We start from the raw sequence: 19,170 nt of genomic DNA, 5'->3' as shown, positions 1-19,170 counted from the left end.
CATTCTATAGAATCGTAGCAAGATTACAGTACAGAAGGAGGTTATTCTGCCTATCTTGTCCATGCCAGCCCGAGGATGCACAAGTGCCCTTTCTAATCCAACCTTCCTGCATCCATCCATAGCTCTATAGCTTGCAACATTGAAGGTGCAGATCCAGATACTTTATAAAAGAGTTTAAGATCTCTGCCTCCACCACCAACTTGGGCAGTGAATTCTACCCTCCATATAAAGAAGTTCTTCCTCGTGTCCCATCTACACCTTCTGCCACTTATCTCGAATCTATGATCCCTCGTTCTCAAATTCTCTACCAAGGGAAACAATTTTATCCTGTCCACTCTATCTCTTCCTCTTATAATTTTGTAAACCTCAACCCTCAGCCTTCTTTTTTCCAAGGAACGTAACCCCTACCTATCTGGTCTCCCCTGATAGCTACACTTTTCCAGCCCTGGCAACGTTCTTGTAAACCTCCTCTGTACTCTCTCCTGAGCAATTACGTCCTTCACACAGTATGGTGGCCAGAACTGCACACTATACTCCAGTTGTGGCCTCACCAGTATTTTATACAATTCCAACATTATATCCTCACTATTATATTCTGCACCTGTACCTGTGCTAGAGAAGAAGAGCATTCCATATGCCTTTTTTACAATCTTGTTTACTTCAACTGCTGCCTTTAGGAACCTGTGTACTTGTACGTTAAGGTCTCTCACTCATCTACCCCACTAGTATATTTCCATTTATTGTGTATTCCCTATAACTGTTTAACCTCTAAATGCATACCTCACCCTTTCATTTTAAAGTATCCCAAACATGCAAGACAAACTGTTTTCTAAATAGAACAAATTGTCTAATTTATATTACTTAAGTGCAACTTCAATTCCTGCTCCTGTCCATCATTGACTGAAAACTTTGAAAGCATAATTAACTGTCTGTACATCAATATTACCCAGCATGTTAGCTACTACATGTGGCTAATTGAGAATCTAGATTTCAATACGGTGGTTGCATTTTGATTAACAAATAAGATTATTAAAAGGCAGGCATGTAATTTCATCCTTCGCTCGGTTTATGCGTGTGAACTTTGTGTAATATTTGTGAAATAAAGAAACATGTATGAGGTCTGTTTGTTTTTTTAAGTTTATTCAACGCTGGCTAGCCCATCATTTACTCCTCATCCCTGTTGCCCTTGAAAAGGTGTTGATGAGATGCTTTGTTGAGTCACAACACACGACAGCGCAGAGTCGCTGAGCAGGGACTGACAGCCAAGTTCCGCACACATGAGGACAGTCTCAACAGGGATTTTGGGTTCATGTCGCACTATCTGTGACCCCCGTGACTTGCCTGGGTTTGCAAAACCTCACTTACTGTACTGTCTGGAGACAATACACATCTCTGTAACCTGTGCTCAGTGCTCCTTCCACACACATTGTCGACCACTTGAATAGCAGGTTAGGTGTAAAGATTCACATTCTAATCAGTAATCTGTAAACTGTGTGTGCTGTTATATGCTCTGTCTGAGGCCCAACTCTCCATTCACCTGACAAAGTGGTTAACCTCGAAAGCTTGTGAGTTTACTATCAAGTAAATCGGTTGGACTTAAACCTGGTGTTGTCAGACTTTTTATTGAGTTTACCCCAGTCCAACGCCGGCATCTCCACATCATTGTTGAGTCACTGTAGTTCATCTGGTGCAGAGACTCCAGGAGTGCTGTTGAATAGGAAATTGCACTATTTAGAGCCAGCCATGATAAAAGAATCCTGATACGTTTCCGAGTGAGGATGGTGTGTGGCTTGGAGGGGAGCTTGAAAGTAATGGTGTTCCAAGAGCTTGTTGCCCTTGTCCTTCATTCATCCCTCATTAGAAAGATGAATACATCTCTCAAAGACTAGTGTGGGAGGAGTGGATTCCACTTTGTGGGGGCATGTTAGCAGTACTAGGGAAATTGGAGGAGATGAATAGTCTACATTTGAACTATGCTGGAACCAATGTTCATGCAAATCGCATCAGTAGGGAAGTAGAGAGGATTTTAAATTAACTAGTGGGGACAAGGGATCAAATGTGGAAAGATGTGATTTTGAAAGAATAGAGACAAGGTAAGAGAGGAAAATAGTAATATACAAAGTGAGGGTCAGAGACTGGCAGGAAGGGGACAGGGGAAAAAAACCTCAGAATGTACCAACAATCAAAACTAAATGTTACAAAGATAACAGAGACAAAACTAAAGGCTCTGTATCTGGATGCAAGTAGCATTCATAAGATAGTAAATCAATTGATAGTGCACATTGAAGTAATTAAGTATGATTTGATAGCCGGGAAGTATGTTATGGAGGCATGGCGGAGGATGACAGTGATTGGGTTCTGAATATTAAGAATGCTACGCTCAGATAATTGCAGCTTTTAAAACTCAGCCAAGCATCAATCATGACATCCTTATTTCCCTTGTGGAAATGTCAACAAATAGCTCATAGAAACAGCACAGATGTTAATTTGATTTCCTAACCTAAGCCTGTGGTTTCAGCTGGAGACAGAGGCAGGACGTCTGAATCTGGGTTTTTGCCCATCGTTTTTAAATATGCACAGACGACTCTGTGAAATTCCAGCCCTATATCTTAGCAAAGCATAGCACCCCTTGCAGAAAGAAGAACAGTGGAGAATGGTCTTCTGTCACATACAGTGTTTGCATTAATAGCAGAGTCAAGGAGAAAACATTTAAAAATCAAGGATGGTTGTAGGCTAAGTAAACCTTTGAACTGGTCAGAAGTGTCACATCAAATTTGGAATGTCATACAAATTTCCAATTATGATTTTCAACCTTTGTAGGTTGATTCTTTTCTCTGTTAATCCTTTTGCTGGGTGAACCGCATCAATCCTTTGCGATTCTGTGGTTAGTCATTGTGTTCAGCAATTTAAAAAAAAGAGAAGTGAATTAGTTTCTGCTCCTGACCACTATTCGGTAACTCTATTGGAAGTATGAATTCATGTGGATATTGGCTGAGAATAGGAATGTGCTCGTCAGTGACAGGTCCCTCCAAATGGAAGGAAATAGGCCATTTTTTCAAAGACCTGACACAGTCTAGGTTAGCCATCTGGTCTTATTCACTGACTGTAGTAAGAAGTCTCACAATACCAAGTTAAAGTCCAACAGGTTTATGTGGTAGCAAAAGCCACTGGTTTTCAGGTGATGAATGAGCAGCGCTCCAAAAGCTAGTGGCTTTTACTATCAAATAAACCTGTTGGACTTTAACCTGGTGATGTGAGACTTCTTACTGTGTTTACCCCAGTCCAACGCCGGCATCTTCACATCACTAAATGTAGCAGCTGTAGGATAGAAAGAATACTGATGTAATTACCGTTAATTTTAAAAAATATTCAACATACTAATAAAAGCCATTGGGGATTTCTTATCTCCTATATTGACAATGGAACCTCTTTGTTTCTTCCCATATAACATCTTTAGTTGTCACAGCCTCCAGCTTTTGTTCTAGAATGATGTACTGAGCTACAGTAATAGAATTATAAGAGCTGTGACAATGCACTTTGTATGCAATGTTACAACTGAAAAACTGGGCCCCAAAGACTCGGGAGCCTTGGTTGCTGTCATGGATGGGATCATCCAGTCCCACCTGCCACTGGAATCATCCCGTCTTGCCAAAAATCAATGGATTTTGGCTGGGCCGTGGAATCTCTCATGGCAGGTCCTGCCTCGATAGGGCTGGAAAATCCCACTATAATCTCCATGCTTACTTGGTGCTGAACAGATGCAGATGCAAACTAACCTGATTGTCCTTTCTTTTCAGAAGTGGATGATGGGTTTACGAAAAGAAATCGATCGTTATCATGAGAAGGTGGACTCGCAAGGAAATCTAAGGTACCCAGTTACGTTGAAAACATTCCAACGATAAATAAAGTTCTCCAATCAGCCAAACTAAATACTTAGGTATTTCTTGCCTTATGTCATTTCGCACTGATTCCGTTATAGAACATAGAACGCTACAGCACAAACAGGCCCTTCGGCCCACAAGTTGCGCCGATCGTATCCCGACCTACCAGGCCATAGAACTATCTGTAACTCCCAATCCCATTAAATCCCATGTACTTATCCAGAAGTCTCTTAAAAGGTCCCAACGAGTTTGCCTTCACCACCACCGACGGCAGCCAATTCCACTCACTCACCACCCTCTGAGTGAAAAACTTACCCCTGACATCTCCTCTGTACTTGCTTCCCTGCACCTTAAACCTGTGTCCTCTCGAAGCGACCATTTCAGCCCTGGGAAATAGCCTCCGAGAATCCACCCTATCTATTCCTCTCAACAATTTATAAACCTCTATCAGGTCACCCCTCATCCTTCATCTCTCCAGGGAGAAAAGACATAGCTCCCTCAACCTATCCTCATAAGGCATGCCACCCAATCCAGGCAACATCCTTGTAAATCTCCTCTGCACCCTCTCAATAGCTTCCACATCCTTCTTGTAGTGAGGCGACCAGAATTGCGCACAGTACTCCAAGTGGGGTCTTATAAAGTTGCAGCATTATCTCCCGACTCCTAAAGTCAGTCCCTCGATTAATGAAGGCCAGTACATCATACGCCTTCTTGACCACATCCTCCACGTGCGAGGCCAATTTAAGAGTCTTATGGACCCAGACCCCAGACCTTATCAAACGCCTTGCTGAAGCTCATGTAAACCACATCCACCGCTCTTCCTTCGTCAATGTGTTCAGTCACATTTTCAAAGAACTCAACTAGGCTCTTAAGGCATGACCTGCCCTTGACAAAGCTGTGCTGACTACGTTTGATCATACTAAACTTCTCTAAATGGTCATAAATCCTGTCCCTCAGTATCCTCTCCATCAACTTACCAACCACTGAGGTCAGACTCATTGGTCGGTAATTTCCCAGGCTATTCCTGTTCCCTTTCATGAAAATAGGAACCACATCCACACTCCTCCAATTCTCTGGAACCTCTCCCGTCTCCATCGACAACACAAAGATCATCTCCTCCCACAGTAACCTGGGGTACATCTCATCCAGTCCTGGCAACTTATCTATCTTGATGCAATTTACAAGTTCCAACACATCCTCTTTCTTAACGTCCACATAAGTGAATTTTCATTGTGCATCATATTCAGTCTGGGCAGTGACAAAGGACATTTAATTGTCCTCATTGTTTGTGGGCAAGTGAGGCATAACCCCAGTCTTGGTTCTCTCCTTGCTGTGATGCCTCCCAACTACCAGATTACCAGAATGATAGGGAGTGGGATAGCTTGATCTTGGGTTCGGACATAGCTTGGCACGGCATCGAGGGCCAAAGGGCCTGTACTGTGCTGTACTGTTTTATGTAACTAGAATGAATCATTCATACTTATATTCATGCCTTAATAATGGCTACTTGTGTGCAATACCCTTAAGGGAACTGCAGTTTATTACACAGTATCCACCAAGACAGCAGAGAAGAGGGAACACTTGATGGAAGAAGATGAAGCGAAAAGAGTCATTATCATGATTGGAGTTATTTTGTCAAATAAGAAAATACTCTTTTATTCACTTATGGAATGTGGGCCTGGCTGGCTAAGCCAGTATTTATTGTCCATTCCAATCCGACTGACTGTGTCTTATATAAAGGATATTCATGATTTTATGAGATTCTAAAGTGCTATATATCTAATAAAGTACTTTTAACTGTAGCCACACTTGCACTTTTGGAAATGCAGCAACAATGTAATAATGACTGGATTATCTATTACGATTGCTTTGATGGATAAATAAATAATGGCTAAAGCCTGGGGAATACTACTCTTCTTCAAGATAATGCATTGGGCTCATTTACATCCAGCTGACAGGGCAGAAAGCACACTCTCAGCACTGCACTGCAGTTTCAAATAGGTCTCATCCCAGGCTGAGGCCCTTGGGATGGAACCTAGTCCCACAACATTCTGATTTAGACATGCGTTAATCAGTGAACTCACAGCAGAAAGCTGTTTTCTGTAACCTCTGGCCTGGAAATCCTTACACACAAATAGTGAGACTCAATCATTTTGTGGTTTAAAATATAACCTCTCTCTATCTATCAATTAATGTGCCTCCCAGGTTGAAATCAGGCCATGAAATTTTACCAAATAATGTATTAACACATTCGCAGTTTGGAAGTATAATCACTGTTATAATGTAGGAAATGTGGCAGCCAAACTGTTTACAGTTTGTTTACAACATAGCAGAGATACAGCTTGCTGTTTTTGTTTAAACAACCTTTCTTTGAACAGAGGAAATGAGCTTTGTTCCATTGTATTAATTGAACTAGCCTCCGCAGGAGATATCATTTCAGTTTTTATCTTTCTTACGCTCTAGGTTATATATTTCACTTCTAACATATCTCCAAGAATGAAAGCTCTTAATATATATTGTTAATAATATTGGAATAAATTGTCTTTTTCTGATTGGCAGGCAATGACTAGTGGAGTACCACAGGATCTGTGCTATAAAACCCAACTGTTCACATTATATATGAATGATTTGGATCAGGGAACTAAATTTGTAGATGATACAAAATTGGGTGGGAGGGACAGGCTGAGTGAGTGGGCATATGCAAGGCAGATGCAGTATAATGTGGATAAATGTGAGGTTATCCACTTTGGTGGCAAAAATAGAAAGGCAGATTATTTGAATGATTTAAATTGAGTGAGGTGGATACTCAGCAAGATCTTAGTGTTCTCGTGCATCAGTCGCTGAAAGTAAGCGCGCAAGTGCAGCAGGCAATAAATAAGGCAATTGATTAGTATGTTGACCTTCATAGTAAGAGTACAGGAATAGAATGTTTTACTGCAATTGTGCAGGGTGTTGGTCAGGCCACACCTGGATTATTGTGTGCACTTTTGGTATCTTTATCTGAAGAAGGACGTTCTTGATATACAAGGAGTATAAATAAGATTTACCAGGCTGATTCCTGCGATGTCATACGAGGAGAAACAAAGTTAGTTAAGATTATATTCAAAGGAGTTTAGAAGAGTGAGAGGGGATCTTATAAAATTCTATCAGGATTAGACAGGGTAGATTCAGAAAGTATGTTCTCAATGGTGGGGGAATTCAGAACTAGGGCTCATAGTTTGAGGATAAGGGATAAACCTTTTAGAACTGAGGTGAGGAGAAATTTCTTCACCTAGAGAGTGATGAATCTGTGGAATTCACTACCACAGAAAATAGTTGAGGCCAAAACATTGTATGATTTCAAGAAGAAATTAGATGTAGCTCTTGGGGTTAAAGGGATCAAGGGATATGGAGAGGAATATGGGATCAAGATATTGAATTTGACGATCAGCCATGATCAAAATGAATGGTGGAGCAGGCTCGAAGGACTGAGTGGCCTACTCCTGCTTATATTTTCTATGTGTGTAAGAAACCTGAACCTCCCTTGTTGGAAACTCCAATCCTGACGGTTTTCAGACTTGCTGCGCAGTTCTGCATTTTTGACATTCTTTGAATCAGTTTGTTTGTGCAGAAGACAGCACAAAAACCCAGGCATGCTATAGTCAACAAGTGTCCCAGACAACGGACAAGGGAGGGGAACAGGAAGTGTTCCCTAAAGTCGCAAAAGGGACGAAGACAGAGCCAGAAACGGATCCCAGTTAAGTTTAGTTAAAAGGGAGGAGTGGAAGAACAGTCTCCAATTAGAGAAAAGGGCTACAGAGAGCAGACTCTAAATGAAGTGAGCTCAGGAGAAGCTCTGGTAATAGTAGAGGGTGGAAGAGAAGTCATGAAGATCCAAAAAGGCAGCTAAAGGCTGGTGACTCTGTGCTGTAGACTATTGGAGCAAAGGTATCCTTTTTGAAGGAGTAGTGTTTTGCTTGGTGTGGCTGAAGAGTTAAAGCTGATCTTGTATAAACTGATGGTTGAGTGTACTTGGGAATCCAGGAAAATGGAATCTCTGAAGGCCAACCTAAACCCTTGGAAGGCAAGCTATTGTTCAAGCCATCCAATTTAGAGAGACCTTTGGAGAGAATTCTAAGGCAAAATCTTCAAAGGTGAAGATTAGAATTCTTCATGAGAGAGACAGAGTTTGCTTGACTCTCAAAGAGTTGACTGATTGATTGAGGTTGGTGAGAAATATATGGATTTTGTCTTGGTCACATCTGACATTTATTGTGAAATGTAGTGTGTTCGATCACAGTTGCTTGTAATTTGTAAGTACTTCAAACATATTCTGAACGTTAGAATGTAAGATAGATATTGTAAACTGTTTTATCCCTTTGATCTTGTGGTAAAATTATTTTTGTTGTTCAAAACCCATGGAATCTTATGGCTTTACTCAATTAGCAAGTGTCCTGAACCTCAAATTTTGTATACTTTAAACAATTAGACCTTAACCAGATCTCACCGACAATGTGCGGTCTGACAAAGGTTCATAATGATATACTGTGATGATTTATGTGCTGGGAAAAGCTTGTATTTTCTTTTGTGTGATGTCCCTTGAAGAACAAAATAGGCTGGGAAGAGCCTATTTGGTTTTTTGGTTTGATTTATAATTTTAACGTGTTAACATACACTGAAAAGTATTGTTTCTTAAGCACTATGCAGACAAAGCATACCGTTCATAGAGAAAGAAACGAGAGAGTGCAGAATGTAGTGTTACAGTTATAACTAGGATGTAGAGAAAGATCAACTCAGCAAGGTAATTCCATTTAAAAGTCTGACAGCAGCAGGGAAGAAGCTGTTCTTGAGTCGGTTGGTATGTGACCTCAGATTTTTGTATCTTCTTCCCGACGGAAGAAAGTGGAAGAGAGAATGCATGGGGTCCTTAATCATGCTGGCTGCTTTGCCGAGACAATGGAACGTGTAGTCAGAGATAATTGATGGGAGGCTGATTTGCGTGATGGATTGGGCTACATTCACGACCTTTTGTAGTTTCTTGTGGTCTTGGGCAGAGCAGGAGCCATACGAAGCTGTGATTCAGCCAGAAATAATGCTTTCTACAGTGCATCTGTAAAGGTTGGTGAGAGTCGTAGCTGACATGCCAAATTTCCTTAGTCTTCTGAGAAAGTAGAGGCTTTGGTGGGCTTTCTTAACTATAGTGTCGGCATGAGAGGACCAGGACAGGTTGTTGGTGATCTAGACATCTAAAAACTTAAAGCTTTTGACCCTTTCTATTTCGTCCCCATTGATGTAGACAGGGGCACGTTCTACTTTATGCTTTCTAAAGTTGATGACAATCTCCTTTATTTCGCTGAAATTAGGGAGAGATTATTGTTGCTGCACCAGTTCACCAGATTCTCTATCTCATTCCTGTACTCTGTCTTGTCATTGTTTGAGATCCGACCCATTATGGTGGTGTCATCAGCAAACTTGAAAATGGAGTTGGAGGGGAATTTGGCCACACAGTCATAAGTATATAAGCAGTATTGTGGGGGGCTAAGTACACAGCCTTGTGGGACACTGGTGTTGAGGATGATTGTGGAGGAGGTGTTGTTGCCTATCCTTACTGATTGTGGTCTGTGAATTAGGAAGTTCAGGATCCAGCCTCAGAGGGAGGAGCCAAAGTCCAGGCCACAGAGTTTGGACATGAGTTTCCTGGGAATAATGGTGTTGAAGGTTGAGTTGTAGTCAATAAATAGGAGCCTGACATAAGTATCCTTGTTATCTAGGTGTTCCAGTGTTGAGTGCAGGGCCAGGTGTCTGCTATGCACCTGTTGCAACAATAGGCAAACTGTAGTGGATCCAGGTAGTCTGGAGGCTGGTATTGATTTGTGCCATGACTAGCCTTTCGAAGTGGAGTGCCCCAGGGATCTGTTCTGGGACCCTTGCTCTTTGTGATTTTTATAAATGACCTGGATGAGGAAGTGGAGGGATGGGTTGGTAAGTTTGCTGATGACACAAAGGTTGGAGATGTTGTGGACAGTGTGGAGGGATGTCAGAAGTTGCAGCGAGACATTGATAGGATGCAAGACTGGGCAGAGAAGTGGCAGATGGAGTTCAACCCAGATAAGTGTGTGGTGATTCATTTTAGCAGGTCAAATAGGATGACAGAATATAATATTGAGGGTAAGACTCTTGGCAGTGTGGAAGATCAGAAGGACCTTGGGGTCCGGGATCATAGGACGCTCAAAGCAGCTTCGCAAGTAGAGGCTGTGGTTAAGAAGGCGTATGGTGTACTGACCCTCATCAATCAAGGAATTGAGTTTAGGAGTTGGGAGATAATATTGCAGCTGTATAAGAACATAAGAACATAAGAAATAGGAGCAGGAGTAGGCCATCTAGCCCTTCGAGCCTGCGCCGCCATTCAATAAGATCATGGCTGATCTGTCGTGGCTCAGCTCCACTTTCCCGCCCTCTCCCCATAACCCTTAATCCCTTCTCTTATCAAAAACCCATCAACCCGCGTCTTAAAAATATTTAGCGAGGCAGCCTCCACCACTTCAACGGGCAGAGAATTCCAGAGATTCACCACCCTTTGAGTGAAGAAGTTTCTCCTCAACTCCGTTCTAAACCGCCCCCCCTTTATCTTGAGGCTGTGCCCCCTAGTCCTACTGTCTTTTTTGAGCGGGAAGAGTCTCTCCACCTCTATCCTACCCATCCCATTCATCATCTTATACATCTCAATGAGATCTCCCCTCATTCTTCTAAACTCTAACGAGTACAAGCCTAGTTTATTCAGCCTCTCCTCATAGTTCAACCTCCTCAACTCCGGTATCAGCCTAGTAAACCTCCTCTGCACTCCCTCCAAGGCCAAAATATCTTTGCGCAGGTGCGGCGCCCAAAACTGCACACAGTACTCCAGCTGCAGCCTCACCAATGCCCTATACAGCTGCAAAGACCCTGTATAAGACCCTTGTCAGACCCTACTTGGAGTACTGTCCTCAGTTCGGGTCACCTCTTTACAGGAAGGATGTGGAAGCCATAGAAAGGGTGCAGAGAAGATTTACAAGGATGTTGCCTGGATTGGGTGGCATGCCTTATGAGGATAGGTTGAGAGAGCTTGGTCTTTTCTCCTTGGAGAGACGAAGGATGAGAGGTGACCTGATAGAGGTGTATAAGAAGTTGAGAGGTATTGATTGAGTGGATTCTCAGAGGCTTTTTCCCAGGGCTGAAATGGTTGCCACAAGAGGACACAGGTTTAGGGTGCTGGGGAGTAGGTACAGAGGAGATGTCAGGGTTAAGTTTTTCATTCAGAGGGTGATGGGTACATGGAATCGGCTCTGGTGGTGGAGGCGGATTCGATAAGGTCTTTTAAGAGACTTTTGGATAAGTGCGTGGAACGTTGTAAGATAGAGGATTATAGGTAAGCCTAGTAGTTAGGGACATGTTTCAGCTTGTAGGCTGAAGGGACTGTTTTGTGCTATAGTTTTTCTATGTTTCTATGTTCTATAATGATGGATGTCAGAGCCACTGGCCAATAGTCATTAAGGCACGCTGCTTGGTTTTTCTTAGGTACCGGGATGATGGTTGTCTTCTTGAAGCAGATAGGGACCTCAGGTTGCTGTAAAGAGAGATTGAAGATGTCTGCATATACCCCCGCCAGCTGATCCGCACAGGATCTGAGTGCTCATCTGGGTACCCCATCTGGGCCAGTCACTTTCCATAGGTTGACCTTTGAGAAAACTGCTCTGGCATCTGCAGTGGTGACCCCAGATACAGGTTCATCCAGACCTTCCAGAGTGGAGGGCATGCTGTTGCTGATCTCTTGCTCAAAATGAGCGCAGAATGCAGCCGATGATTTTACATGCCTTCATCTTGTAGCCTGTTATATCTTGCATACCTTGCCACTTTAGAGGTTAGATTATCTTTGGAGTGGATCAGGCACCCTTTGGAATTATTAAAAGTAGGCATAACTGTGTGCAAAACGTATAAACCCATTAATACCAACAGACTTGTCAAAATCAGCAGTCAAGAGGACCTGTCAATAGTAACTGTCAAAGGGATCTGTTGAACTGTCAAAGCATTTAAAAAAACTACTCTTTAAATTTTTAACATCTGGAATTTTTTAAAAACTTGCTATGGGTACAAGAGCATAGGTTGGCATGGAGGGTTTTGGGAACATGGGGTGGATACTTGGGAATTTGTTTGCGGTAGAGGTGTAGATATCCCATGAAGATGGCTACAGGGACACAGGTTGGCATGGAGGGTTTGAGGATGGATACAGAGGCATGGTTTGGCCTGAGTTGACATGGTTGGGACATTGGGAGTGTGTGAAAGAATCAAGGCTTGGGGGGATGTTTTATGTTTTATTGTTTTTTTCACTCTTTCGCACAGTGACGGTGCACAAGTGCAGACCTTTCAGCCAGCCCATTTCTGCACCTGGTAGCTTCCGCGTTGGTTCCAGGAACAGTGGTTGCCTGATTTCTAATTCAGCTCATTCCCCCAGAATGAAAATCCCAACTTCTGGGTCTCTTGCCCAGGTTGCAGTAATGAAGCTCGGAAATGTCCTAGCTCTGTGCACCACACTGGGAGTAAAAATCTGGACCAATGTGATCTGTTTCTAGTTGCTTGCTAATTATCCATGTTGGTACTTATTGTGCCTGATAGTAGAATACCAATAACCAATACACAGAAAGCCAACATCTGAAAACTAAAAAAAAAGTTCAGGTTTCAGCTGCAAATTCTTCATCAAAGTGGGACTGTGAAGCTCCAATGTTAAAGAGAGCTCAGGATGAGGTAGCCTCGGCAGTGCTGCATAAGAATCAATCCAATGATTGGATTGTAACAAATTATTTTGTATATTCTTCCTCTTAGTGACTGCTCTGATACTGAGAAGTTTTATGGCTCAGTAGAGCGCCCGGTGCTGATAAAATACACATCAAGAGAATCAGAATCTGGAGGTAGGTGATTTGTGTTTATTTTCCTGCTATATTTACTGGAACCCTTTACTCCACTACATAATAACATGCATCTCTCACGCTGTCAAATATATGAATCAAATTCCACAAGGCAAGTGCCAGCAATAATGTAAATATGACAACCTCTGCAATTTCCACTGTCATTTCCATTAGTATCCTTGGGAGCATCTCATCTGGTCCCTTTGTTTATTCATGGATATGGGTGTTGTTGGCTGACCAGCATTTAGTAGCCCAAAGGCAGTTGAGAGTCAACCACATTGCTGTGGTTCTGGAATCACATGTAGGCCAGACCAGGTGAGGACGGCAGATTTCCTTCCCTAAAGGACATTAGTGAACCAGATGGGTTTTTCCGACAATCGACACTGGTTTCATGGTTATCGGTGGATTCTTAGGCTGGGATTTTACCGGCTCGCTTTGTCTATTGACAGGCAGAGAGAGCTGGTAAAATCACGCAAGAGCAGAGCAATCAGGATCACACCTGATTTCTCGGCTTTTGCGATCTTATGAGAGCTGGATTTCTGATAAGGCTAGAAATGAGCAAGAGGCTGAATAAGTTATGTAAATTCATTTTAATACTGATTAAATGGCAATAGTGAGCCCGCCGCTCAGTGGGTCCGCTTGCTTTTATGGCCTTGCTGAACGAAGTTCTCTCCGGCAAGGAAAACACCTGCTTTTCTCTAAGAATACACTGGGGAGACTATTTCCTCGGGTGGATGTAGCTGATACAAGGGGACATAACTATAAGGTTAAGGGTGGGAGATATAGAGGGGATGTCCGAGGTAGATTCTTCACTCAGAGAGTGGTTGGGGTGTGGAACAGACTGACTGCTGTGATAGTGGAGTCAGACACTTTAAGAACTTTCAAGTGGTTATTGGACAGGCACATGGAGCACTCCAGAATTATAGGGAGGGGATAACTTGGTCTTGGGATTGGACATAGCTCGGCACAACATCGAGGGCTGTAATGTTCTATGTTTTATGTTTTTCACCACTCCCCTGAACCTTCCAGGTTGTAAATAAATATCCTTCTTCATTTTTATTTCTATCTCCTTTGTCATTCAGGGAGCTTTGGTTTTGTTTGCCCTACCTTTTCTTTTGAGTTACCTTGGCTGTGCCTGAATTATCTCTTCTCTGATTAATGGCCGATTAATCAGTTACTGTTTCTCCTGTAAACCTTTGACTCCAAATTATTTATTTTAAGATTTCTGTTTGTTAGCTGTAAAACTATTTTGGGGTGGGGGTGAGGGGCAGGAAGGGGGGCGGTGGGGAATGCTGGGGGAGAGGAAGGTGGTGGAAGAGCCAAAAGCTGATCAAATGAATGATTCCTGACTGGCAATCATGTATCAGAGAGCCTGTTTGCTTTAGTTGTAATTTTACATCAACTGTGACTAATTAAGCATAAACTCCTTACTGAACAGAAGGTGGTGAGATGAGAATTAGGGAATACGGTGCAGGGGTCCAGAGATCCAAAGAAAGGAGGAATGAAGCTGAGGAAGGCAGAAGTCTATCTTCACTCATTCACTTTCTTTTCATTCAGTCACTCATTGCTCTCCAATAATTGGATTGAGCCTGTGCCAATATAGATATAAATGTTGCTGAATACAACAATTCTACTTGCTCTCTTTCTTATCCAGAGCATACAGCAGATGTAATTGTGCTGATGTAGTGTAAGGAGGAAGATGAGATTCACTTTGATTACTACATACGGCAAAATTATAAGGTTTGAATATATTCCATGTTGAAAAGTTCCAGCAACGTAGCAAGCTATTAATATTTAAAAGTGTAGAGTACCCACAGGAATCTTCAACCTTGTGTTTTCCTTTTGTGTATTCTTAGAGAATTCAATTGTCTTTTTCAGATTATGCAGATGATGATGATGATGAGGATGAGGATGATTATCTGAGACCAGATGGACTCCATGTAAGCCCAGAACCAGAAGGTAATGAACCATCTCAATCATTTTACTTCAGTACCATTTTATGTTAGATAGAAAAAAGGCCACAAACACAAAATAATTTGGAATAACAATAAGCCTTACCTACCCTTGGGATCTGCTTCACCATTCAATAAGATCATGCCCATCATTGAGTAGGAAACTGAATTGAGGTCAATTTCCTTGATTCCTCTATATCCAAAAATCAATCAGTTTCAGCCTTGGATATCCTCAATGACTGAGCAGATAGTGGAGAATTTGAAAGATTTACAACTCTGTGAATAAAAAAATTCCTCGTCATCTCAGGCTTAAATAATTGACTCATAATGCTGATTCTATATCCAACAGTTTTTGACTTTGTAGCCATGAGAAACGATTTCTCAGCAGCTAATTTTTCAAGCCCCCTCAATAAAACTCCTCTCATTCTTTTAAACTCCAAAGAATATAGACCAAACCTATTCAACCCCTGTCACTGAGGGTCATCTGTACAGACTCGGAACAGTGTAGAGATTGTTTGGCCACTGGTAATATGTTATGTTCTATCTATTCTGACATCATTGCAAAGTTAAATTTCTTAACGTCTATCAATCAAAATTTAGAATAATTGATAAGAATTATAAAAAAGAAATTTGTATTGAAACATTGAGATTTCAGAGGTGACTCAGTGGTGGCACTCTTGGCTTTTGAATCAGAAGGTTGCGTGTTCAAATCCTGCTCCAAAAATTGGAGCACATGATTCAGACTGACCCTTCGGTATAGGATTTAAGAGAGTGTTGCATTGTCAGAGACGTTAAATCCTTATCTCAGGTGAATGTAAAAGATACCTTTATTCTACTTTTGAAGAAGAAAAATTTCACATGAATTACCCTGTGCCCTGGACAATATTTATCCTTCAGCCCTTATAACTTAAAAACAGATGAGCTGGTCACCATCACATCGAGCTTGCTGTGTGCAAATTGGCTGCAGCATTTCCTACATTACAACGGTGACTAGACTTCAATAGTTGTAAATCACTTTGGAAGTGAGCAGGCCGTTTCCTCGATTTCCCCTATAATCTCTGTGCTCACTGACCAAAATGGCTACTTGTCAAGCAATGCATTGACTTTAAAATTCTCATCTTACGTCTCCATACTCTTCCATAACTTTTCCCTTCCCATCTCCGTAATCTTTCTGGCTCCACAATCCTCCAAGAACAGTGGTTAGCACTGCTGCCTCAGTGCTGGGGACCCAGGTTCAATTCCAACCTTGGGTGACTGCCTATGTGACATTTGCACGTTTTCCCTTCGTCTGCGTGGATTTCCTCTGGGTGCTCCAGTTTCCTCCCATAGTGCAAAGATGTGCAGGTTAGGCGGATTGGCCATGCTAAATTGTCCTGTTGTGTCCCAAGATGAGTAGGTTAAGGGGATTAATAGGGTAAACACATCAGACCACTGGGATAGGGCCTGGGTAAGATGCTCTGTCAGAGAGTTAGTGCCAACTCGCTGGGCCTAATGGTCTACTTTTGCACTGTATAGATTCTATGATCTGTTCTCTTCAATTCTGGTTTCTTGTGTGTTTCCGATTATAATTGCTGCATCATTGGTAGCCATGCCATCAGTTGCCTAGGCCACTACTTACACCTCTCCACTCTCTAAGTTGGTTTTGTCCTCTAAGACATTCCTTAAAAACCACGTTTATAAACAAGCTTTTGGTCATCTGACCCGATGACTGGAATTTTCTGGCCATTTTCACTGGTGGGATCTTCCAGACCTGGTGATGGCAAACTCCTACAATGGGTTTACTGGTGGTGGGGGGGCTGCATAGAATGGGAAACCCCATTGACAGAGGCAGGACTGGAAGATCCCGCTGCTGGCCAATGATTGGTCACCTCCAACACCATGAAATATGTCGCAGGGGGTTCAGAAAATCCCCCCCAATATGTCTTTTTGTGGCATTGTGTCATAGTTTGTTTCATAATGCTCCTGTGAAGCACCTAGAAACATTAGGCTTACGGTGTAATATACTGTAAATGTAAGTTGTTGGCATGTCCTGAGGTGGTAAAAGGCACTACAGAAATGCAAGTCTGTCTGTCTTGTATCTCATCTCAAAAAAAATCCCCAAATGCAGCAGGCAGTTAATTGCTTTTTTGAAGTACGATTGCTGTTATTGTATGCATAAAGAATGATAATAAGATTGCTGAAAGGCCCAATGTTGGGACTGTCCATTTATATCCATTTATTCAATTAACACAATCAGAAGGACTAAAGTTTGTAAAATATATTAAATCAGTTAATTTCTTAATTTGCAGAAGGTTGTGAAAAAAATTACTATTTGCAGATTGTTTCTGTATTTTATTTATTAAGTTATTTATTAGGCAATTCAGTGGCTTTATTAGTGAAGTGGAATACTCTTTTTTTCCCTCTTTCCAATGTGTTTAGATTTTCGTCATGTGTTGAATTCTTCTCCAATCCAGCCAGGAAGAAGCATTAAAAAACCACTACCTCCCCTGCCACCTCCCCATCATCGACGCGTGTCACATGGGTTGGTTGTTATAAATGAAGAATTACCAAATTCACTACAGGATCATTTGTCTTCTCCCTTCCCTGCAAAAACTGAAAATAGTGCACTGCCAAGACATCCATCTCCCAGTGCATCATCAAGCTGCCCAAGACCACCTCCTGTACATTTAAAACCAACTTTTTGTGAAAAGGAGCAACCGCGGAGACTTTCAGAAACTATAGACTCTGATATGAAAGTGGAACGGAACTTTCCAATGGATTTAAATATGCATTTACAACAGATGACTGGGAAAAGGACATCACTCGATGTTGCACCTTCATCTCTGCCCATCCACAAAGGACCTCCTCCAGTGCCTGTGACCAAAGGACCTAATGGTGGACCTCCTCCAGAGTCCGTGAAGAAAGGATATAGTGCAGGACCTCCTCTGGTGCCCAAGAATAAAGGATCCAGTGCTGGAACTCCTCTGGTGCCTGTGACCAAAGTAACTAGTGCTGGATCTCCTGCAGTGCCTTTGAGCAAAGGATCTAGCACTGAATCTTCTCCAGTGCCTATGCCCAAAGTATCTAGTGCAGGCGACAAACTCACGTTGTTATCAATTTCATCTGAAACTGTACATGTTAAGCCTAAACTATACAAACCAGAACTGTTGCCAAAGGGACCTTCAGCTTTGGCCAAACCACCACCTGTTGCTGTTAAACCTAAGATCCAAAAGCACAGCACACTTCCAACAACGCCCTTGCAGTAAGTGATTGATATAAATTATTTACACAATTGATGTGTCTTTGATGTCTCAGTAAACTGTTTATGCCCTCATCAATATGCTTTGACAGCCTACCTTCTATGTCAACAACGGTTTTTATTAATGCATTCATGGGACATGGACCTGGCTGGCTGGCCAGCATTTATTGCCTATCCCTAGTTGCCCTTGAGAAGTGCTGGTGAGCTGCCTTCTTGAATTGCTGCAGTCCATATTCTGAAAGTTAACCCACAATGCTGTTAGGGAGGGAGTTCCAGGATTTTGACCCAGCAACTGTGAAGGAACGGCGATATAGGGTAGTGAGTAGCTTGGAAGGGAACTTGCAGGTGGTGATATTGCCATGTATCTGCTGTCCTTCTTCTTCTAGATGGAAGTGCTCATGGATTTGGAAGGTGCTGTCTAAGGATCTTTGGTCAATTTCTGCAGTGCATCTTGTAGATAGTACTCACTGCTGCGACTGAGCATCGGCGGTGGATGTTTGTGGATGTGGTGTCAATCAAGCATGCTGCTTTGACCTGGATGGTGTCAAGCTTCTTGAGTGTTGTTAGAGCTGCATCCATCCAGGCAAGTGGAGAGTGTTCCATCACATTCATGACTTGTGCCTTGTAGATGGTGGATAGGCTTTGGGGAGTCAGGAGGTGAGTTACTCGCCGCAGTATTCCTAGGCTCTGACTTGCTCTTGTAGCCATTGTGTTTATGTGGCGAGGCCAGTTGAGGTTCTGGTCAATGGTAACCCCAAGAATGTTGTCAGTGGGATTCAGTGATGGTGGCACCGTTGATTGTTAAGGGGCAGTGATTAGAGTGTCTCTTATTGGTGATGATTATTGCCTGGTAATTGTGTGGCACAAATATTACTTGCTACTTATCAGCCCAAGCCTGGATATTGTCCAGATCTTGTTCTGCATATATTTACTCATCCTGTTTCCATATACTTGCAAAGCATCTCCTTCATCCAACAATATAATTACTAATCCTGGCAATAAATTCCACAGCATAGTTTATTTATGTAAAGAGGACATAACTCTCACTCTGTCATTAACATCGAGCTAGGGGACAAGCCCTACTTCAGTAAGAAGTGTAGAAGAGCACGTGAGGAGCAACATCAGGCATATCTAAAATGAGGCACCAACCTCGTGAAGCTACAGCATGGAGCTATGCATAT

General features: G+C 42.2%; 1 protein-coding gene across 1 annotated transcript in view; it reads left to right on the top strand.

The window, feature by feature from the left end:
• Window positions 1–19,170, top strand: part of sh3bp2 (SH3-domain binding protein 2) — a 120,947-nt gene that overhangs the window by 71,595 nt on the left and 30,182 nt on the right. Inside the window, exons 5-8 of the mRNA XM_080182516.1 lie at window positions 3,798–3,868; window positions 12,717–12,802; window positions 14,678–14,758; window positions 17,170–17,992. Coding sequence (XP_080038642.1) covers window positions 3,798–3,868; window positions 12,717–12,802; window positions 14,678–14,758; window positions 17,170–17,992 — 1,061 coding nt within the window. The remainder of the gene's footprint in view (window positions 1–3,797; window positions 3,869–12,716; window positions 12,803–14,677; window positions 14,759–17,169; window positions 17,993–19,170) is intronic.

This window comes from Carcharhinus amblyrhynchos, unplaced genomic scaffold (assembly GCF_965287045.1).
Source record: "Carcharhinus amblyrhynchos unplaced genomic scaffold, sCarAmb.v2.hapA scaffold_61, whole genome shotgun sequence".
In the NCBI taxonomy this organism is placed as follows: Eukaryota; Metazoa; Chordata; class Chondrichthyes; order Carcharhiniformes; family Carcharhinidae; genus Carcharhinus; species Carcharhinus amblyrhynchos.
Note: the sequence above shows the minus strand (reverse complement) of the source record. Positions and strands in the feature narration are given on the sequence as shown.